Genomic DNA, 24,386 nt, shown 5'->3' with positions numbered 1-24,386 from the left:
TAGGTATATGACTACAAACCATGAATTCTACCAGCTATCTCCTCCTAGAATAAAAAAGATACCTAGTATTCAAAGGTTACTATGGACACCTGCCACAGGAAAACTTTCCTATAAAACAAGCTGGCCCACTACATTCACTGCAGGGTCCTCCCCTGGACACACAAGCATTAACTTCTCTAACCTGTACTCTCTCTTTTTAATATACTTTATTACTTATGCCTAAAAAAAAAAATGGACAAGGAGAGAATACTGAAAACTTTTACAGAAAAGCAACGTGCAAGGGAGTCCCAAGTAGTTTAAGTGCCAATTTCTCATCTGAAACCACAGAGGCGAGGCATCACTGGGTTGAAATACCTAAAGTACTGAGAAGACACAATTTCCAACCAAGAATTTTATATTGATAAGGCTGTCTTTCAAAAATGAGAGAGAAATTAAGACATTTTCAAATGAACAAAAGTTGTGGAGTTCATTACCACTAATCTGTCCCTAGAAGCAATGCTAAAGGAAGTTCTTCAGACTAAAAGGAAAGGACACTAGAGAGTGGATCAAAGAGACTTAAAGAAATAAAGACACTCATAAAGGTAAATATTTGGGTAACTATAAATGCCATTACTACTGTATTATATTTTGGGGTATGTAACTCTACTTCTTACTTCTTATGGGTACTAAAATGTAAATCCTTAAAAAGGAATGACAAAGCAATGGATTTGGGCATACAATGTATAATGATATAATTTGTGACAAGTACAAAAAAATAATGGTGGGTAGACAGAGGTATAGGAACAGTGTATGTGTATGTTATTGAATTTAAGATGGTATCAAACAAAAAATGATTGTTATATATTTAGGATGTTGAATTTTCCCCCATGGTAATCACAAAGAAAATATATGAAAAAATATATCAAAAAAAAAAGAGACTCAATATAATAAAATACAAAAAATAAAATAAATATGAAAATATGCGTTAACAGAAGAATTGAGGGCCCAAAAAAGTATGAGACTTGCAAAAACTAAAGAGCAAAATGACAACAGAAAGCTCTGCATTATCAGTAGTTACTTTACTTTAGATGAATTCAACTCTCAAGTCAATAGGCAGTGATTGGCAAAATGGATAAATAAGCATGATCAAACTATATGCTATTTACAAGAAACTTAACCTTAAATTTAAAGATATAAGCAGGTTGAAAGTGAAATGATGGGAAAAAAATATACCACACAAGTAGTAAACAAAAGAGAGCTGGAATAGTTATATACTAATGTCAGATAAGAGACATTAAGTAAAAAACAAAGGACAAAATGGATCATTATATAATGATAAAGGGGTCAATTCAACAACAAAGCATAATTATAATTACATGCGCATGTAACCGTGCATTCCCAAAATATATGACGCGAATATCAACAGACTTGGAGAGAGACAAATGGTTCTATATTACTAGTAGGAGACTTTAGTACACCTCTTTCAACAACGGATAGCACATCTAAATAGATCAATAAAGAAATAGAAGACTTGAACAATACAATAAAGCAAATAGACCAAATAAACATACACAGAACACTTCACCCAACAGCAGAATACATATTCTTCTCCAGTGCACATGTATTATTCTTCAGGATAGGCCAAATGTTAGGCTCACTAAACAAGTCTCAATACATTAAAAAATAATGAAATCATACAATGTATATTCTCTGACCACTATAGAATTAAACTAAAAATTAAGAGAGGAAGAAATGGAAAATTCACAAATATCTATAAATTAAACAACATATTCTTAAACACCCAACAGGTCAAAGAAGAAATCACAAGGGAAATTAGGAAATATGTAGAGGCAAATGGAAACGAAAATACAATATAGCAAAATGGGATTCAATGAAAGTGGTGCTGAGAGGGAATGGAATGGTATAGCTGTAAATATTTATATTAAAAAGGAAGAAAGGCCTCAAATCAGACACCTAACCTCAAAACTGGAGAATCTAGAAAAGAAGAGTAAACTCAAAGTGAGCAAAAGGAAGGAAATAACAATGATTAGAGTGGAGATAAATGAAAAAATCAGCTGAAAGAATCAACAAAACCAAAAGTTGGTTCTTTGAAAAAAGCCATAAAATTGATAAATCTTTAGCAAGACTCACAAGGGAAAAAGAGAAAGGACAAAAATACCTAAAATCAGAAATGAAAATGGGGATATTACTACCAACCCAGAGACATAAAAAGGACTATGAAAGGAAACTATGAACAAGGGTACCCTAATTAGATAAACTAGATGAAATGGATAAATTCCTAGAAATACACAAACTACCTACACACTAACTCAAAGGAATTAGAAGATTTCAACAAATCAATAACTTGTAAAAAGACTGAATCAGTAATGATAAGAAAAGTCCAAAAGAAAAGTCCGGGACCAGATAGCTTCATAGGGGAATTTAACTAAATATTCCAAGAAGAATTAACAACAATGCTGCTCAAGCTCCTCTAAAAAAATGAAGAGGAGGAAACACTTCCTACTTCCTACAATGTTATCCTCATACCAAAATCAGATTAAAATACCACAAGAAAAAAAAAATTATAGACCAATATCTCTTATGAACATACATGTAAAAATACTCAACAAAATACTAGCAAACCAAATCAAATAGCACAATAAAAGAATTATACACTATGATCGAGTGGGTTTTATTCCAGGGTTGCAAAGATGGTTCAACATAAAAAATCAATTAATGTAATACACCACATACAGAACAAAGGAAAATAAACTGTGATCATATCAATTGATGCAGAAAGGCATTTGACAAAATAAAAGCACTCCTTCATAGTAAAAACATGTAGGAAATTAGGAATAGAAGGAAACTTCCTCAACATGATCAAAGGCATATATGAAAACCCACAGCTGACATCATACTCGGTGAAACTGAAAGCTTTCCATTGAAGATCAAGAATAAGACAAGGATGACCACTATACACATTACTGAAAGTTCTAGCCACAACAATTAGGCAAGTAAAAGAAAAGGCATCCAAATTATGAGGGAGAAGTAAAACGTTCCCTATTTGCAGATAACATGATCTTATATACAGAAAATCCTGAAAAATCTGCAACAAATCTACTGGAACTAATTCAATGTTGTGGTAGGGTATAAGAACAACACTGAAAATTCAGAAGTGTTGCTATACACTAGTAATTAAAAATCTGAAGAAGTAATAAAGAAAAAAATTCTATTTACAATAGCAACTAAAAGAATCAAATATCTAGGGCTAATATAACCAAGGATGTAAATGACTTCACGTGGAAAACTGGCAAAAACTTTGCTAAAAGAAATGTTTAAAAGATCTAAATAAATGAAAGGACTTTCCAGATTCATGGATTAGAAGACTAAATATTGTTAAGAGTCAATTCTACCAAAAATGATTTACAGATTCAATGCAATTGCAATCAAAATTTCAACAGTTTACTTCACAGAAATGGAAAACCCATTTATTTGGAAGGGTAAAGGCCCCTAGTTGTCAAAACCAGCTTGTAAAAGAAGAACTTCCTAACTGTAATATAAGAACCTAAATATAAGAACCAGAACTATAAAACTTCTAGAAGAAAATATAAGGAAGTATCTTCAGGGTCTTGTGTTAAGCAATGGTTTCTCAGACTTCACAACCAAAGCACAACCAAGAAAAGAAAAGAAAAAGATAAAGGGGACCTCCTCAAAATTAAAAATTTTTGTGCATCAAAGAAACTTATCACAAAAGTAAAAAGACACCCTACTCGATAGGAGAAAATATTTGGAAACCATGCATCCAATAAGGGTTTAATATCCAGAGTATTTAAAGAAACCATACAACTCAATAATAAAAAGCCAAATAACCTAATTAAACAAAAGACTTGAGACATTTCCCAAAGAATATATCCAAATGGCTAAAAGTGCATGAAAAGATGCGTAACATCATTAGCTCTTGGAGAAATGCAAATCAAAACCCAATGAGATACCACTTCACAACTTCTAGAATGGCTACTGTTAAAAAAAAAAAATTACAAATGTTGGAGAGGATGTGGAGAAATAGGAACACTTGTTGGTGGAAATGTCAAATGGTGCAGCCACTTTGGAAGACAGTTTGGCAGTTTCTCAGAAAGTTAAATAAAGAATTACCATATGAACAGCAATCCCTCTACAAAATATATACCCAAAAGGATTTAAAGCAGGGACTTGAACAGACATTTGCATACCAATGTTTATAGGAGCATTACTCTCAATTTCCAAAAGATGGAAGCTTCCAAAGTGTCCATTAACTGATGAGTACATAAAAAGTGATATATATACACAATGGAATATTATTCAGCATTAAAAAGGAATGAAGTTCTGTTTCATGCAGCAAAATGGATGCACCTTGAAGACATAAGTGAAATAAGCCAGACACAAAAGATCAAATATTGTATGATCTTACTGACAGAAAATAATTAGAATAAGCAAGCTCACAGAGCTAGAATCTAGAACCAGGTTGCCAAGGGGTGGGCTGGGGATAGGGAAAAGGGGAATGAACGCTTAATTTGCACAGTATTTCTATTTGGGTTGATTGTAAAGTTTGAAAATGGTTGGTCTCGATGGTATCACAACATTTTCAGTGTAATTAACATCACTGAATTATATTTGCAAATGAGGTTAAAGGCAAATTTTAGGTCATATATATATGTTATTTGAATAAAAATTAAAAGATAAAACCTAGGAGGATACAACACAGTGAACCCTATTGTAAATGATTAACTATGGTTAATAGTACATTATATAAATGTTCTTTCATGAATTATAACAAATATACCATACTAATGTAAGGTGTTAAGAACTGGGTGGTATATTGGGAAAAAATATACCCTAACAGAAACTATGGATTATAGTTACTAGTGCAATTATAATATTCTGTCATCAATAGTAACAAGGGTACCACATTGATGAAAATTGTTAATAATAGGGGCTTGCGTAATATGGGAACTCTGTAGTTTTTACATGATTTTTCTGCAAACCTACAACTTCTCTATTTAAAATTTTTTTAAAAAATACATTATGGTACTGGCACAAGGATAGAAATATAAACCAATGGAATCAAATTGGGAATTCAGAAATCAATCCTCCCATTTATAGGCCAACTGATTTTTTAAAAAATATTTTCATTGATAAATCTTAACACACTAACATTCCATACATGGCATACAATCAATGGCTCACAATATCATTATGGAGTTATGTATTCATCACCATGATTATTTTTTAGATCATTTGCATTACTTCAGAAAAAGAAATGGCCAATTGATTTTTTTTTTTTTTTGCATGAGCAGGCACCAGGAAATGAATTCGGGTCTCCGGCATGGCAGGCGAGAACTCTGCCACTAAGCCATCGTTGCACTGCCGGAGCCACCGTCACGCTGCTCCAATTGATTTTTGATAAGGATGCCGCATCCATTCATTTGTGAAAGAACAGTCTCTTCAAGAAATGGTCCTGGGAAACCTGGATGCCTATATGCAAAAGAGTGAAGGTGGGGCTTCTACTTCACACCATATACAAAAATCAACTCCAAATGGATCAAAGACCTAAATGTAAGATTCAAAACCATAACAGTCCTAGAAGTAAACATAGGGAAGCATCTTTAGGGCCTCTGTTAGGTAATGGCTACTTGGATTTTACACCCAAACCAGAAGCAACAAAAGAAAAAACAGATAAATGGAACTTCATCAAAATTTAAAGCTTTTATACAACAAAGGGCTTTATCAGGAAAGAAAAACAACAACCTGTACAATGGGAGAAAATATTTGGCTCCCCATAGCCAGTAAGGGTTTAATACACAGAATATTTAAAGAAATCTTACAACTCAACAGCAAAAAGACAAATAGCTCAATTACAAAATGGGCAAATGACTTGAATAGACTCTTCCCAAAGACAATATACAAATGGCCAAAAAGCACATGAAAAGATACTCAACATATTAGCCATTAGGGCAATGCAAATCAAACCCACAATAAGATTCCACAACGAGATATCCACTGGAATAGCTACTTTAAAAAATAGAAAGTTACAAATGTTGGAGAGGTTATAGAGAAATAGAAACACTCATTCACTGTTGGTGAGAATGTAAAATGGTGCAGCCACTGTGGAAGACAATTTGGTGAGTCCTTAGAATGTTAAATAAAGGATTCACATATGGTCTGACAATCCCATTCTAGGTATATACCGAAAATAATTGAGACCAGGTTTTGCATGAACCAATGTTCATAGTGGCATTTTTAACAACTGTCAAAAGATGGAAGCAACAACGTGTCCATGAACCAAAGAATGAGTAAACAAAATGCGGTATTTACACACAATGGAATATTATTCAACTGCAAAAAGAATGATTTTCTCATATATGCAACAACACAGATGAACCTTGAGGACATCATGTTGAGTGAAATAAGCCAGTCACAAAAGGACAAATATTGTATGATTTCACTGTTAGGAAATAATTAGAATAAATATATTCACAGAATCAGAAAGTAGAATATAGGTTACCAGGTACCAGCATTAGGATAGGGAATGGGGAGTTAATGCTTAAATTGTACAGTTTCTATTTTGAATGAAGGAAAAGTTTTGGTAATGGATGGTGGCAATGGCAGTACAACATGGTGAATATAATTAACAGCACTGAAATACATATTTGAATACGGTTAACAGGAAATTTTAGGTTTATATATGCTACTAGAATAAGAATTTTTAAGAAATGCATGTGATTATATAACACAAACAGTGAACCCTACAGTTAACCATGGACTAGTTAATGGTTTAATTATAAAAATGTTCTTTCATTTATTGCAGTAAATGTATTCACACTAATGCAAGGTGTTAATAAACTCTGTATTTTATGTATGATTCTTCTGTAAACCTACAACTTCTCTAACAGAAGAATTTAAAAGTAACAACTTTAAAATTTTAAAAGTAAAACTTTAAAGTAAAGTTTCATAGAACTACTGACCTTGTAAGTAAATGCCATTTTTCTCCCTTTTTAAGTTAGAAAATTAATACATCCTCACTAAAAGAGGAAAGCAATAATGCACTAAACTAGAAGACTACAAAAAAAGTGATAGCAAACAGTCTTCCTCTACCCTCTGACATAAGCAACACTACAGAGTTTGGTATATATTCCTCTATCTTTAAGTTAAGTTCATAAAACAAATAAATTTGATGTTATTCTTGAAGAGTCACAGGAAGTAAGCTAAAAACATTTTATTATGTTCCACTGTTGCTAAAACTCATTGGCAAAAAGTACCAATTGGCAGGGGATTGAATCTACAGAGCATATTACCTTTATCTTATCACTTAGAAAACACCTAGATAACCAACCAATACATATTCCATATAGTACAACAAGTTACATAAGAAATGCATATTTCTTTCCAACTCCTTTGTCAACTCATAGCCCAAATTTTTTACATCTTAAACTCATGTTGATTTAGTAAAGTACAGATACTTTACCATAATCTACTGTCTCCGTATAATATCATTGACATTCACTGACTAAACCAAGTTGCCAAACCTGAGACTGATTTTCTATTTTTCCTACTCTTCCTGCAGTTTTTTGCAATCAACTCAATTTCTGAGCTCTACACACTCAGGTTAAATACCTAAACAGAAGCAAGAGTTGACAGTTCTTCTAATTCCTGCTTTCATCCCTTGATTTCCTTTCTTTTTTATAGCTCTCTCAAAGACAGTAGAGATATTTTGTATGGGTAGGGTAGAGATGAATGGACAGCAATTAATGCTTCCCTTCCAAAATCTGTTTTATTTTTCATGAAGTCTTTCCCACATCCAACAATCATATAAGAACATGTTCACTATACTGAATTACATAGCTTAATGGTTAAAATACTGGTGTACTTACATATTTATTTAAATTTAAATTTAACAGAACTGATTTATTTTCTAGTATTATTTGGTATCTAGGAGGCTTCAGAGTTAAAAAACAGAATATAAAAATCAAGAAAAACAAAAATGCAAAAAAACCTACAAAAGACAGAAGGTCTGACCTCTGGATTTCACTTGTCCTTTCTAGAACAGCTTAATAGATTTCTCAGAGTTTTTTTTCCCCCCAAATCTATAAAATGAGGATAATAATGTTTGTCTATATGGAATTAAGAGTTCACTAGATAAAAGAAGCTAGGTTCAGACTAGAGTGAGAAATGTTTTATTACTTGGCTACTATTCAGAAAAAATTTTGATCAAGAAATGGGGAGAGGGGACAAACCTTTTCTACATAGTGTCCTTCTGTTTTGGCTTTAAAAGCGCTCATATCTTAATGTATTCCCAAACCGACAGATAACTAAAGGGAGAGATATGCTAGTCCTTCTGACCTGGCTTTAGTCATTGGAAACACAGCTGGTGATCACATGCAGTGCTGGGAGGAAATGCCACAAAGTGCCACCATTTGGGTTTTCTTCTCTAATCAATTACTCCTGTTCACTGGAAGCAGTTACTGAGAAATATGAAGTCATTCAGAGAGATAAAATTGATATAAATGGAAAATTTCACTTTAAAAAGATATTGAAAAGGGTGGGCCACGGTGGCTTGGTGGCAGAGTTCTCGCCTGCTATGCGGGAGACCCGGGTTCAATTCCCGGTGCCTGCCCATGCGAAAAAAAAAAAGATACTGAAAAGAACAATAATTAGACAAAACAGGACATAAATAGAAATGACCAGAACAATCTCCAGAAGGTAGCTATTAAAAGCTATCAATGACACTGAGTCCCTGCAGGCCAACTCTGCAATCTGTTTATTCTCACATATGCAATCTGCTTTATTCTCACATGTGAGGACTGTGTTGTGTCATATTCCTGAGAAAGGTATAGAGACTAAAAGTTTTGGGCTGGTCTAAAAGGAGCACAAATCCTAGGCTTTGAAAGTCATGATTCTTTTCTGATTTTACAAGTAGGACAGCTCCGTCTGGTACAAGTGGATTCTTTTTAAAACAAAGTCTATCAACACTGGCTTCAATTGGAGTGGAGTCCTAGACGCTGGTATTTACTTATTGCAGTAGAAAAATATTGCGTTTTAAAACCTTCTTACAAGCCAACTCCTAACGACCACAAATTCAAGGGGAAAAAGGGAAAAAGTATGAAAATTTTACACATTACTCTTGACTTAACTTCTCTTGGCTGACCTAGGGAAAAGAAAAGCCTGAAGCCTGGGATGGTATAAAATCTCACCTCTGCCTGTAGGAGAGCTCAGAAAACATTTGGTCTTTTCACGCCATGGAAAGAAATCCTCTCAGTTCAGATGGCCCCAAATAGAACTCAATGCTGCAATAATTTCTATTTATGGGGCTCCCAGAATGGAAGTTGGGAAAGGTCTTCATGGATCAGCCCCAAAGACCTCGTGAGGTCTCTTCCAGCCCTTTGACCCTCTGATTCTAGGTTGCAAAAGCTTAGGTAAGCGCTATCACAACTATTTCTGATGACAAAACGACCTTACCTCTTTTTCTATTTTGAGTAGCTTCTTTACAGCCACCTCCTTGTCCTGTGATATCCATTTGGCTCGATAAACACTCCCAAAACTACCTCCACCGCAGTTTTCAAAAAACTGCAAGTCATCAAATTTAATTTGCACAAAGGAGGCTCCTAGAGACGACATCTCATAATGACAAAGTATTATACTTCCACAAAATCTGCAGAGAGAAAGACAAAGAAAAGTTGGATTATAAATATGATATTAGAAAGAATCGTTTGAATCCCACTTTAGATAATGTATAATGAGTCCTCTGAAACTTCCAGAAAGAACCTTGCTGTCTTGGAAAGAAGAAAAGCAGGGCAATAAACAAATCAAAATGAAAACACTCACCCTGGCAGCCCACGTAAAATTCAAAAGCAACTTGTCCAAACTTTGAAACACAGCTGTCCACAGAGAAATGGCCCAGTTTCCCTCCTGATAAAACTTGCAAGCAGCACTTCCTGCACATCCCGAGGAGCTCTGTGTAAAGGCTACTGTGTCACCAGGTCTCCTATCATGCAGCTCTGACAAACGGGACGCATGCTTTCAACAGCACGCTTGCATAGCTCTTCTGGCATCTGAGGCATGCCATCTCTCCACATTGAACTCACTTCACACAAAATATACATAACCCAAGCAACTGACTATCCTGGCACAAGGATGGCCAAAATACTGCAAACTGAACACATTCAATATTTAGATTTCAAAAGAGCAAACTTTCAACTTAGGGATGATAGAAAAACTAGCCAAGTGTTTTCTAAGAGTGACTTCTGGGCTGTATATTGTAGCAAAACTTAATTAAAGAGGAGAAAATTTGCCCTTGATTATAATGTATTAAATCATCCAAAGAACATTTTCAAGAATGTTAAAAAAAAAAAAAATATTATGCTTGTTTCCAGAGGAACAGATTACCTCCCAGAGATTATGAGAGTGATATTTTCTGTTGGTCTAAGGAGTTTTAGTATTCTTCAGGTAAGTGTCATTCTTTTAATAGTCCATGCCAAACCAAAGATTAGTAAGAAAAAATAAAACAATATACAAAAAATGGGCTAAAATTTTAAATCTACCTAAAAGCTAAAAACTGGTAGATTTTATATAAATACATTTCCCAAAATTGGAAACTAGACCTATAATGAGGGAACAAAAAGACAAAACAATATTGTAGGGCAATCTACAAAATAGCTGGCTTACACACTTCATAATTGTCAATGTCATAAAGGATTTTTAAAAAGTCAGGGAAATGTCTAGCATCAGGAAGACTTTAAGAAATATGATGACTAAATGCAATGTATGATCCTTGACTAGATTTTGAATTTAAAAAAATCTGTAAGAAGTATTATTGGGATTTAAGGGATATTTTATTATTAACTATACATTAAATAATATTATTTGAGCCATGGTAAATAATAGTACTTTGTTTTTATAGGGAAGATGTCTGTGTCCTTGGGAGAGATACTATAAAAGCACTATATCTATAACTTGCTTTATAGTGGTTCAGCCCCTTGACTAATCTACAAAACAGTGTGTAGGTATAGAGAGAGAAAGCAAATGTGGCAAAATGTTACAAACTGGTAAGTCTAGGGGAAAGGTATATGGGCATTTTACTATTCTCTCCATTTTTCTGTGTGGTTTGACTTTTTCAAATGAAAAGATAGAGGGGAGCAGTTTCTAGCTATATGAATTGACAAAATTTCTCCATAAACAACTTGAGGCTTAACTGAGTAATGTGCAATCAGCTCTTAATGTGCATTTGACTAGAAATTCCATTTTACACACATCAGGGCACTGAAAAATGCTGGTTTCCCATGTACAGCCAAACTCTGCTCTACTTTGAGAAGACAAGAGAGGGGAAAGGTTGTTTGTTTATCCTCTAAAATTTAGAAGATAGTTTAGAGTCTAAAAAAAGAATAGGGGAAAAGAACCATTGTATTCAGATAGTTCTATACCCATTGAAAACAACAATTTACCTTAAAAGTTCTTGTTTCAAGTCATATTTAGTTAAAACTCCTTGTCCCCAACTACCTCCTTTGAGCTTCATGAGCAGAAATAAATGCTTTTTTCCTCTGTGCCATAGGACCTTTCTTTATCCATTTGCCTTTGTCAATTAAATCCCATGAGACTATAATTTCCTAGGGGGAAAACCCATTTCTATTTACATCCAAGATCTTCAACACCTAGTACAAAGCCTAAGCATGTAGTATGTAGCTTTGATGTTCAAAATCTTTGTTGAATGAGAGAACGAATGAATGGCTTCTGACCGTACTTCCACTATAACTTTTGTATCTGGAAAAATTTCAACCAGATTAAATAAAAACTGAAGACTGTATTTATTATACTGCTCCCAGAAGATTCTGAAGCAAATCATGCCTAGCTTTGTGGAATGAAGAAGAGAGTATTTTGGGGCCTCCAGGATCAGGTCCCTCTGAGCTTAAGCCGTATCTCAAAATTAAACACCTGCCTGATTATTCAATTGATTCAGGAATTCAAATTCATACTCCATTCTATTTACATGCAAGAGCCACAAAGTAGGAATTGCCTGAGGATGGATGGATGGATGAATGGATAGATGGACGGAAGAAAGGGAGAAATGAGAAAGAGATCCTTTCCAATAAGAAATTGTGATATTGATTTAAAAAATGGAACCAATTACCCATACCCCTACATGGTAGTCAATCTCAAGAAATCAATGTATTATGATTAATACCAAGGTAGGAGATCAATATGAATCGATCTAAACCCTTCTGGTTAGAAGCAGACCTGGGGAATATGGATCAATGAGATAGGATCAACCAAGATAATGGGCAATTGGAGTTGAAGGGATACAGACGGTGTAACAGGACTAGATACAAAAACTCAAAAATGGACAGCACAATAATACCTAATTGTAAAGTAATCATGTTAAAACACTGAATGAAGCTGCATCTGAGCTATAGGTTTTTGTTTTGTTTTGTTTTGTTTTGTTTTGATTTTACTATTATTACTTTTATTTTTTTCTCTATATTAACATTCTATATCTTTTTCGGTTATGTTGCTAGTTCTTCTAAACCGATGCAAATGTACTAAGAAATGATGATCATGCATCTATGTGAGGATGTTAAGAATTACTGATTGCATATGTAGAATGGTATGATTTCTAAATGTTGGGTTAATTTCTTTTTTTCCGTTAATTAAAAAAAAAAAGAGAAGGGGTAATTGGAGCTGAAGGGATACAGACTGTACAACGGGACTGGATATAAAAACTCAGAAATGGACAGCACAATACTACCCAATTGTAATGCAATTATGTTAAAACACTGAATGAAGCTGCATGTGAGGTATAGGTTTTTTGTTTTTTTTTTTTTCTTTCTATTATTGTTTTAATTCTTATTCTGTTGTCTTTTTATTTCTTTTTCTAAATCGATGCAAATGTACTAAGAAATGATGAATATGCAACTATGTGATGTTATTAAGAATTACTGATTGTACATGTAGAATGGAATGATTTCTAATTGTTTTGTTAATTCTTTTTTTTAATTAATAATAAAAAAAAAGAGATAGGATCGACCATATTTGAAACTGGCCTAAGGATGCCAGGGGAAGAAATCTGGGCCCTATTTGCAAGGATGTTCACAAGGATATTCAGCCTCTATATGAGGCAACAAGGCAGGTTCTTCCCAGAACTATTGCTACTCCCTTGTGATACATCCTGCCATTCAGGAACGGGCTATGTATAAATGGAACTATGCAATTGCTTGAATGTTTTATTGAGACCAAAAAAATATATATATATATTAAGTCCCCTCTGATTAATGAAGAAAATAACAATTCTAGGGCGTATGGGTATATTTTAACTCCAGTGAGTGTGGCAAAGAAACATGGACTTAGCTGAAAATCTTGAAACTGAAATTCCCATTCCATATATATGAATGGTAGAACACATATTTTTCCTTTGAGTTTTCTCTTCTTTAATTTAAAATCACTATTCTTAGTATCAGCATATGACCAAAAGAACGGAAATGCTTGTTAATCATATTCAGAGCATCTTGAAGAAAACTGCTACCTGATCAAATAATTTTCTAATTTTCAGATGTGTTTTCCAGTGAATACACCAGAATTTAATGACGAGTCATCTATATAATAAACTTATTTTGACAGTATACCCAGTCAGATGATGTTTTCATCCCACCACATTAAAAGAATTGCAAAAATTTTACACAAAAAGGGAAATTTTCTCCATTTAACAATTCTCAGTCCTAAGTTTGTAGCATCCTGTATTTCATATGCTCTCACAGCCCTTTTAGATGTCAATGATAAGCATCTACCACCCAGCACTGAGAAGGTAGGTTAGAGTAGGGATATCACAAAAATCAAGGCATAATAGAGTGTACTACTCTAAAACTGTGGAAAATCATTAATTTGGTAGTTAAATCCAATCATTTGAGTATATGAGTGGTAAGAAAAATTTTTTATAATTTTTAAATATCATGAAATTTAAAAACTTTAACTTAATTAAATTGCTAAAAACACATGCAGCACATAAACTGGTTATCAAAAGTGGAACCATACACAGGGAGAAAATCTTAAAGGTGGTACTATTTCACTTTCTAAAGTTTTTGGCCTTCTAGTTCCCGGCTCCCCCACCCGCCCCAAATAAATGGACTTAGTTTCTCTATTCATAGATCTTCTATTTTGCATCTTGATTTTTGGGACCAATGTTGACCTCAAATAAGTCATTTTTCCCCCTCTACCTTTGCTCTACTTTAAAACAAAACAAAACCAAAAAAGAGCCCCTGAAGTTCTAGCATTAAAAAATAAGGTGTTAGAATTAGATAGGCATGAGTTTGAACTCTGCTTCCACCTTCCAGTAATTTTGACCAATCACTCTTTCTCTTTCACCCTGAGGCTCTCCATCTGAAAATGGATAAATAATCACTTACTTTGCGCAGCTGATGTCAGGATAAGAGTTGACATGTGAAAAGTACCTATCAAACAGAGTCTGGTACATATTAAATACTCAAATAGTAGCTATAGTTAGAGCAAATATACTCAGTGCCAACTAAATTTGTTATTTCGGAATAAAGGAAATTAGTGAAATCGTTTCTGGAATGTATGAAGAAATTATCTATGGAACAGGTGAATATTTATTTTTCTTAAATTCACATAAATTAAAACAAAAGTCAGAAATTTTATAACTTAATCCAATTGTCCGCTTTCATTCCCTTCCCCACCCCCTCCATTTCTTCAGTAATGAAACTCAGACAACTTTGCTCTTCCTACCTTCGTCTAAGATCCAAATTTAGAGAACTGTTAACTATTACTAGACATCCATCATGTTCAGAAACTACCTCTTGGTTCCCATGGCTTCACCAAACAGATTTCTACTAATGAGATTAGCATAGTCTGAAGACAAATAACAGATAAACAAACTAATAATCCCTAAATCCTTTTTCTCCGTGTTTAGTGCTTTCTTTTGGTTTTGGTCATTTTTGCCAAATTTATTTTGTGAGTAAATAACTATAATTTATTTTTCTTTTAAACTTTGTTTCATAAGGAGAGTATTTAAATTATCAGAGGACAACAGTAACTGTACTTTTTAGATACCAGAGTTTCTCGGACCTATCTATTCAATCATAGCACTTACTTTAGCAGGGTCCTAGAGTGTACCCACTTTCCACGGTGACTACTGTGTTCTTTCTGATCTTGTTTAATGCATATCAAATGGACCCCTAACTTGGGAAATTGAAACTACTTCATCAAATACCTGCAAATCATAAATTTTAAAATGTGAAATCTATTTTATAAAAAGATTCTTAACTTTCAAACAGATCTGTGGACTCTTTTTTCTGGACTTTTCTAGCTTTTAAATTTGTATAGGCCTATTATTTCTTAATTCCAATCCTTCCTCTTTTTCTATCTCTAATTTATACTTTCCTTTCCCCTTCTCCACAAAACAGTTATAAGTTTGTTTTTGATGTACTATAGAAAGAGAAACGAATTTGTTTTATCATGCCATAGATATGACAAAAAAAGCATTTTAAAAAACACTCTTCATGCCTCAACAAATTCTTTTGCCAACCTTGCTGCCCTTTTATTTATCCTATTATTATTTCAGCCTCCTTAACATATACTAGTGAATAAATTAATAAAAATTTGCTTTATCGTCATGTGCATTAAAACAACAGCACTTGGATCAAAGTTCTGCAATTATATTTTTCCCAAAGAGTCTTGCCATCAAAAAAATGGGGTAATATCAGCTTTGTGTTATTTCCCCATAATGCCAAGGTCAAAAATTCAAAGATTCTATTACTGAACAGGACTACTGTTCTACTGCATACATTTTTTTTAATCACTAAAAAAAGATAAGAACTGCAAGACTAGATAAAGGAGACTAGTTATGCAAACAGAACTAACTAGTACTGTGTCTACCACAGATATATCTTTCCTTCTTTCCCAAGGTTACTAACTACCAGAGAACAGTATATCTTGTATAAAATAGGTTAGGATCAATGACTAGGATTTCTTTAGGTATGAATATTGGAGAGAAGCAGATTCGAAAAGTTTGAAAACAGAACAGCCATTGTTTCTTTTTTTTTTAATTTTTAATTTTTTTTAATACCAAAAAACACCAAACAGACGCAAACATTCATAACTTTTGATCGTTCTGTTCTACATATTTAATCAGCAATTCACAATATCATCACATAGTTGCATATTCATCATCAAGATCATTTCTTGGAACATTTGCATCTACTCAGAAAAAGAAATAAAAAGAAAACAGAAAAAAATTCATACATACCATACCCCTTACTCCTCCCTCTCACTGATCACCAGCATTTCAATCTAAATTTATTTTAACATTTGTTCCCCCTATTATTTTTATTCCATACGTTTTACTCGTCTATTGATAAAGTAGACAAGGTTTTTCAAAATCACACAGATGACGCATATCATTATACAATCATCTTCAAGAAAAATGGCTACTGGAACACAGCTCTACATTTTCAGGCGGTTGCCCTCCAGCTTCTCCATTACACCTTAACTAAAAAGGTGCTATCTATTTAATGCGTAAGAATAACCTCCAGAATCTGGAATAACTCTGGAATCTCTCAGCCATTCAAACTTTATTTTGTCTCATTTCACTCTTCCCCCTTTTGGTTGAGAAGGTTTTCTCAATTCCTTGATGCTGAGTCTCAGCTCATTCTAGGGGTTTTCTCAATCCCTTGATGCTGAGTCTCAGCTCATTCTGGGATTTCTGTTCCACGTTGCCGGGAAGGACCACACCCCTGGGAGTCATGCCCCACATAGACAGGGGGAGGGTAGTGGGTTTGCTTGTTGTGTTGGCTGGAGAGAGAGGCCACATCTGAGCAACAAAAGAGGTTCTCTTGAGGGGTGACTCTTAGGCCTAATTTTACCTATCCTTTGTGGGGTTAAGTTTCATATGAACAACCCCCAGATTGAGGGCTCTATGTATTGCTTTGGTTGTCCACACTACCTGTGAGAATATCAAGAATTCAACTTGGAGAAGTTGAATTTTCCCCCTTTCTCACCATTTTTTCCTACATCTGTGCTTTACATGTAATATAACTCTCTAGTTAGAGCAAAAGTTAAAATAAAAATGATCTAGTTAAATGAAACATTCTTACCTTAATGCTTCTTTAGTAATTAATGAAAATAGATTTCCAAGATATATTTCCTTGCCAGAAATGTTACCAGATGTGAAATATAGGAAGCACAGGAATGTGGTGGGTAGAAGTACTTATGTCACAGAAATGTGCTGAATTGGGATCTGTGCTCAAATAGCAGCCCAACAAGAAAGGATGAACTATGTACAATCCATGTCATAGTTCACTATAGGGGCTTTTTTGTGTTTAATAACTAGAGACATCTTGTGTTGAATGATTGGAAGCATGAAGAAAGAGAATAAGGTCAGAGTATGAATAAAGTGAGGGGGCACTGACGGGAGATTTCCATGGGTTGGCTAGAAGAGTAACGCACAGAGGTGTGGGGGTGGGGGAGGGGGTGGGGGGAGTTGATTACCAGTAAACAAGGCTTATTTCAGTAAGCTACCCTCCCACCCTAAAGTCCTACTACAACTTAGCTCTCATTTTTAGGCTGGAACTGTTTTTTGTCTAGTGGAAAGTATCTGCATCCTAGCTGTGAACAAACAGGATACAATTCTGGGCTGATTCCCTAGAATAAACGTTCCCTGAGAAAGGTCAAAAAAAGGAGGTATAAAACTTGGTCAATTCTATGTAAGATGAAAGGAAATAGGAATGTTAAAACTAAAGAAGACCAAAGAAAAACTATCTATGAAAAGTTACAAAGAATTCCTGGTTATTAGACTTGCCCAAGAAGAAAATATCACCTTGTTTAACAACGAGTTCCCCAAGACTAGGAGTAGTTCAGTGAGAGACAGGGTGTGGAGGAGGAGCCTCCTGCATCAACCAGAAGAGCAAAAAGAATATTTGTTTAAGAGCTACTCCAATCCTATTAGTTTGCCATGAAGAAATTAACAGTATAAAGAACAGTCTCCCTCTTCTTCTCAGGGAAGCAGCCATGAACCTGACAATAAGAACCCCTAACATCGTGGGAGGAGTGCAGCAATCAGCTTCAGTGTTGGAGATAACATACAAACTGGGTCACCCGCCTAATTTCTCCTGCCAAAATTGCCTGGGAAGGTGAAATTTCCATCCTACAACTCTCCTCTTCCAACTCCCAAAACAGAGAACTGCCTTTACCTTGAAAACCACAATATAATCACAGAAATAAAAACTCTGATTTATGATCTAGCTCTACTCTTTTCTCAGTAAAATGCAATCACATTATCCCTGCAGCCGGCTGGGCAGCGAAGTTTAATGGCGCAGTACTGCTTATCGGAACAAATCCCATGTTCTTCAAGCGTTGAGCATTCCCATACCTGAAGTATATACCTGAAGCACTGTGCAGGAGGTATATGAAAAACATATATCCTACAGCATCAATTTTACTTTAAAATTTGGGGGAATAAAGTTCCTTAATGTCTGTTTGTATTGGCCTATTCAATAAAGTAAAACAATATAGTATAGAAGAGAATATAAAATTCACATCCATTTTTAATATTAAATACAAGATTTTAAAGAAAGTCCTTGCCTGCAATGGAGGTGTTTACAGCTATTTTTCCAGATCGCTGAAGGAATACATTCATTCTTACCTACAATGTACCTTGGTAGAGAAATTTAATAGGTAAAGTTTTACCCAGTGACCTTTAGATCTTAGACTATAGTGCACAGAAATTATTTCCTTCTCTTTTTTGGTTTTCCTAAATAGAAGACCAGAGATGAATTCAACAAGAAGGGTCTTGGGCTCTAAAACCAAGCTCTAAGAATGGTTCCAAGTGGTTTGCATACTGGTCTCTAGAGTATAACCTTCCCCTAGTCATACAATTTCCAAATTCTTCATATAGATACTTAAATGCATTAATTTTCAGATCCTCTCCAAGAGTATGTATATAAACACTGAGGCACACAGAGGCATGTTAGAAACTTTATACTTAAAGAAGGAGAGTGAAGAACTCCCACGCCCAACATATACGCATCAGTATGATTTGGGGACAAGGGAGACTAGCAAGGGCAAGCCTAGCGGGGTATAGGAGGGAAAAGCAGCTTTCTCTGTTTAATTTGAGAGATGTGGAAACGAACATCTCAGCTACGGTGGCTGAATTCCAGGCATCAGTTTAAGCATCTTCATGTGCTGTCTCATATACTCATTTTTATTAAGCAAATATTACTGTCCCCGACTTACATCTGAGCAAACTGAAGATCGAGGGTGTGAAAGTTATATAATCCACCAGTGGTGCAACTGGGATCCAAACTCAAGTCTGACTCCAAAACTATTATCATTTTTTCCTAACCACATCATATCTTTTTTCCCCTATAACATTCTACCTCCTTCTAATTTGCCTCATTTTTTTTTCCCTTTAAATGGACCGTTTTCTTGGTAGGGTAATCACTGGATTGCTTACCATCCACTTAAAGTTCAATTTGATGCTTTAATTTCCTATAAGCAATTGTGATGCAGGGGTTAGGGTGGCAAATGAGTGGCTGTTTTGTTCCCACAGAATCTTCTACTGTGTTGGGATTATTTAACTGCTATTAGGGCATAATTGATGCTTCTGCTGTCCCTATAAGGGTCTGACACAAAAGTGCCCAGATATCAGGCAAACCAATCTAAGTTCTAGGATTTATAGCTCTCTTCCCTTAACAGGTACAGTTTTCTGATCACAGCTGGAACTCTGCTTATTTGTGTATAGTAGGGCAAGGTTAATAGCCATAAAAGTAGCCTAACTATTCTCTGTGGTAAGACCAAAAGGTACCTTAGCTGTTCCTATTGCATTTAGACAGACAAGGCACCCTCCCTGTCAATCTGTCCTGGGTAGAATAAAATAGAAAACAAATGATCCAAAAATGATTTTCATTTCCAACATCTCAGGATACAGATATGAAGCAACCCTATTCCAAGAAACACCATATCACTACAAACATTCTTCTGTTTGTTCGTTTGTTTTTAATCATTGATTCTCTCCTATTATCTGTATCTATCAATTTCTAGAATCAACTGTCCATTTTGTTCTTCCACTCGATACTAACACCTTCACTTTATGGCTGACCTCTTTTCACAAAAACATCATGTAGTTTCTGGAGTGTTTTCTTTGATGACTTGATTATTCACTCCTGATACCTTTAGTTTACAATTGTGCAGCCCTATCAAAGCCAGTTTTACTGCTCATTCCAGATAGTCACTCAGTCAATATATTGCCAATAACACTCTCGTGCTAACTTAGAATATACAATGCAACTTGCCAAGTTTCCTTATTTGGCAAGAAGGTCCCTTAGTTCCCAAGATCTTTGACCATCCATTTTTAGATCCAAAATCCTGTGCTTAATATTGGATATTAATCTGTCTCTTTTTTTTTTTTTTTTTTTAATTTTTTTAGAGAGGGAGGAAGGGAAGGAAAGATAGAAGGAAGGAAGGGAGGAAGAAAGGGAAACATCTTTAAACATTTTCTTGTTTTATTATATTTTGTTTGTTTGTTTGTTTTTTACATGGGCTGGGGCCGGGAATCGAACCGAGGTCCTCCGGCATAGCAGGCAAGCACTCTTGCCCGCTGAGCCACCGCGGCCCGCCTAATCTGTCTCTTTAATGTGTCCTTATGGATTTCCTAAGAGCAAGTAAAAGAGATCAATCATCTATTTGCTTTTATAGACTTGAAAAACATGTCCTTGCTATTGCACTCTGGCCATTTATTCTGGAGTTACCATTAAAACTTTTTATTTAAACAATATTTTCCAGCTAAGAAAAAGAATCCCCGAAAGTTTTAGGAATTAAATTTTGAAAGATTAAAATAAATAGCACACACTGTTCCCAAAGAACCTTTTTCTTTATCGTAATTCTTTTCCCAAACAAAATTCATAGTCACTTAAAATTCCCCAAATCCTTCACTATTGTAGCAGGAATTTAAAGCAAAGGCTATACAAATGACCAAAACCATAATTAAAATGCAGCCATCACTTTTTTAACTTAAAAAAGGCATAAAATTTCATTGTGAAATAAGCCTACTACAAAGAGAACACAAACTGGCCTTGAATCACTTATTTATTTTTGTTTTAAAATGTGTTTACAGGTTTGGCTCCAACTGAATTTTGACTGTACACTTCAACTAAAGTCAGGAAAGCAAGGGGGCTCGCCTAAAAGAGCATAAGGGTTAAAACAGGGATAGACATTAACGACAGTATTAGCCCAAATATCTCCGAATTAATTCTGTAGCCGATTCTAAGAAAAGACACCATCATTGAGAGCTACTTATTGTACTCTCATTGGAATCGGTCACTACATTGTTTTGCTTTCATTATTAAACTAAGAAAAACAGTAATTAAGTTCTTCATAGACAGTGCTTCTGAGAGATTTCAAGGCACTCCAGAACATACATTTTCAACCATCTAACAATGATGCACCATTTTTAAAGGCCATTCAATATCATCCAGCCAGCTTTGTAGTTAAGTTTTTGCAAAAGCTGTCAAGAGCAAGCGAGGCGTGGCGGCGGCCTCAGCATTCATCCCCAGGGCCTGTCCCAGCTCTCACAACCCACGAAACGTGGGCCGCCACTGTCGGCAAAGCAGACACCCTCCGCTCCAAAAGAAGTTCAAGGGGGAGAGCCACAATTGTTCAAGGCCGTGCAGGAAGGGCAGGGAGCGACCCCTTTCCGGGGGAGACGCCGCTCTCGCCGAGTTCGGTAGAAAGCAGAAGTTAGTCTCGTCTCTTCTCGCACGCCCAGACCTCTGATGGGAAGTGGGCTATATATCATGCCGAGATTTGGGAGGCTCGCGTTTTTGCCTTCCCAGGGTTGCCCTGGTCACTCGCTGCGAGGCCGGATCGCGCGCTGCCCACCCGGGCGCCCCGCGTTCTGCCGGGAGAAGCCGGGATGCGCGAGGAGGAGCGGCACGATGTGGGCCGGTAAGCGCCCCACGCCCGCGCTGCCCGCGAAAGGCGGAGCTGAGACGCTCCGGCGTGTGCCCCGCTCTTCCCGCCGCCAACTTCTCGCCGGTCGGCCCGAACTTCCCCAGCCGCTCCTGGCCGCGCGAAGTGCGAACGCCGCGAGAGGCCGGAACGCTCGCTTAGGTCACCGCCGCCGGGGCGGGTCGCGGGGCGGGGAGGGGTGCATCGGGGGGCGCCCGCAGGCTCGCGGGGCTCCGGGGTGCCGCAGGGCCTCGGCCCGAGACCCCGAGAAGACTCGTGAGCGCAGCGGGCCTCCCTCCCGCTCTCGCCCTCCGCGGCCTCCAGCCTGACCCCTTACCTGGCTCCCGGGGGTGGGAGGTGGGGAAGCGAGCAGCAGCCAGGGGCGCGGAGCCCCGCGCGCGGTGAGGGCGGCGGCGGGGGGTCGGGAGGACGGCGGCCCGTGCGGCTCCCACGCTTCCGCCCGAGTCAGGAGTTAAACATTCCGCTTCTCCGCCCGGCGCCAATGAGGAAGACAGTCTCCGCAACAGCACCACCTACCTCCCACCGCGAAACGGCCAGGCCTCCCTGCCTTCGCCCGGCACGCTGCCCGTGGGCCGGCGGCAGCGCAGACACGCCGGGGAACGGGGCGTGAGGAACGCGCTCGGGCCTCTCGGGCCTCCACCCCCGAGGGCTTCGGTCTGCCCCGCGCCCCCGAGGCCGGCGGCCGGGATGGGGGTGGAGGGGTCGCGGCCCAGGGAGGCGCGCTGGCCCTTGAAGGACTCCGGCCCTGTTGTGGGGAATACTGAGTGGGGGAGGAATAGTCTTCCCCTCACTTTCACATCTGTTGGTGGCAACACCACCTAGTCCTTCAACTCATCAGTTTTTACTGTGAGGTAGGCGCTGAGATACAAAGAGATAGGAGCCCGCTTCATTCCCTGCAGGACTTAATTATCTAGTTGGGAAAGGGCTAGGTATACAAATATATTCCTGGGGAAATATGGCTGAAGGCTGCCACGGTGGAACCATCAGTAGGTGCTTCCGAACCGCTGCTCTTGGTGCGTGCTTTAACAAAGCAGAATTCACAGTAGGAGAGTAGAATCCATTCCAGATGTAAGCAAAGGGTGGAAATAGTATTGGGAAGAAAAATAATTGCTGATTGGAAAGCCCGTTCTCTGGAGGAAGAGCGTGAGGCGTGGTGCCTAGGTATGGGTCATGTCATTCAGGATCTTGAATTTGAGTTTTATCCACTATGGCCCCTGGGGAGCCATGGAAAGTTACAATTGAAGAAACTTAGGTGTTCGTGTCTTTGCTTTTGTTTTAAAGGTGCGCTAGAGAGAGTAGTCTGAGTGGTTGTGTCACAGGCAGAGTGGTAGATGCTGTTACCGCCTGGCTGTAGAATCATGAAAGCCTGGACTGAAGTGTAGAAAATAGGATTAGAAAAGAAGAAATGGAATTGAGAGACATTTTTCAGGAAGAGGCACAAAAATTGGTGACCTGCTAGGTGTGGAAAAGGGGAAGAAGTCAGAGATGATGCCAAGGTTTCAGACCTGTGTGAATGGAAGAATGATGGTGTCATTTACGGAAATAGGGATGTGTGCAGAGGAACTGGCTTCATGTTGAGTTTGAGGTCATGGGAGGCAAAATAGGTAGAGAGACAACAGTTGAGGTATGAGACTGAAATTCAAAAGAGCGGTCAGCAAAGAAACAAAATTTGTAAGTCAGCCATATAGATTAAAGATGTGAAAGTGAATCCTTGGATGAATATAGGTTAAGAGAAAACGTTCTAGTCTATACAGATTAAGGATTGAATTTTTTCTTTGATGGGGCTGGGAATTTTATGATGGTTTCTATTTTGGTAAAACTAGAACTGTTGAAAACCTTAATGCTGAAGAATAATTCCTCATGTAGGTAATCAAAGAATTCTAGCTAAAATGGCAAATTTTTTGTACTTATATATGTTGCCACAAAAAGATAAATTTTAAAAATAATTCACATAACCATCAAAGGGAAACTAAGACTTTTGAGCAAAGAGGTGGGTATAAGAAGGCTCCAATCATTTTATTTCACTTTCAAAGGTACTTTAATTGTTCCTTTGATGAAAATGGCACTAGAAGAGAGTCAAGAGTACCTGTCTTCTTAGTCCTACCATTTACCAGCAGGGGAACTTTACTAGACTGAACTCAATTTTCTCTTCTGCAAAATAGATTCAGATTAGCTGTTCACTACAGGTTCCAGCTGTAAAACTATCTGTAGCTTTAAATTTGGAGTGCATGCCTTAAAAGCCTTAATGTTTTACCCACAGTTTTCTTCCTTCCCATCCATTTTTCCTTCATTCTGTATACCCCATGTTATTAGGTTAAATGATAAACCAGCAGGGTCAATGAACACTAAATAGTAGTCTCAGAAACATACTTAAATGATAATCTGGTAGGCATTCTCTTGTCTTTCCA

General features: G+C 36.9%; 1 protein-coding gene across 7 annotated transcripts in view; it reads right to left on the bottom strand.

The window, feature by feature from the left end:
* Positions 1-24,386, bottom strand: part of MAP3K20 (mitogen-activated protein kinase kinase kinase 20) — a 230,073-nt gene that overhangs the window by 194,905 nt on the left and 10,782 nt on the right. For 4 of the 7 annotated variants that reach the window (XR_013172859.1, XM_077154165.1, XM_077154166.1 and 1 more), the window contains exon 2: positions 9,472-9,664. Coding sequence is in view for 6 of the 7 variants with exons in the window: in XM_077154165.1 (XP_077010280.1) it covers positions 9,472-9,664 (193 nt within the window). In the remaining variant the exon portion in view is untranslated. Of the gene's footprint in view, positions 1-9,471; positions 9,665-9,837; positions 11,392-22,294; positions 22,411-22,494; positions 22,565-24,386 lie in introns of those variants that run through there. The other 3 variants (XM_077154170.1, XM_077154169.1, XM_077154167.1) reach the window with 3 other exon arrangements.

Source organism: Tamandua tetradactyla, chromosome 3, assembly GCF_023851605.1.
Source record: "Tamandua tetradactyla isolate mTamTet1 chromosome 3, mTamTet1.pri, whole genome shotgun sequence".
In the NCBI taxonomy this organism is placed as follows: domain Eukaryota; kingdom Metazoa; phylum Chordata; class Mammalia; order Pilosa; family Myrmecophagidae; genus Tamandua; species Tamandua tetradactyla.
The sequence above is the reverse complement of the archived record's forward strand: the minus strand, read 5'-3'. Positions and strand labels throughout refer to the sequence as shown.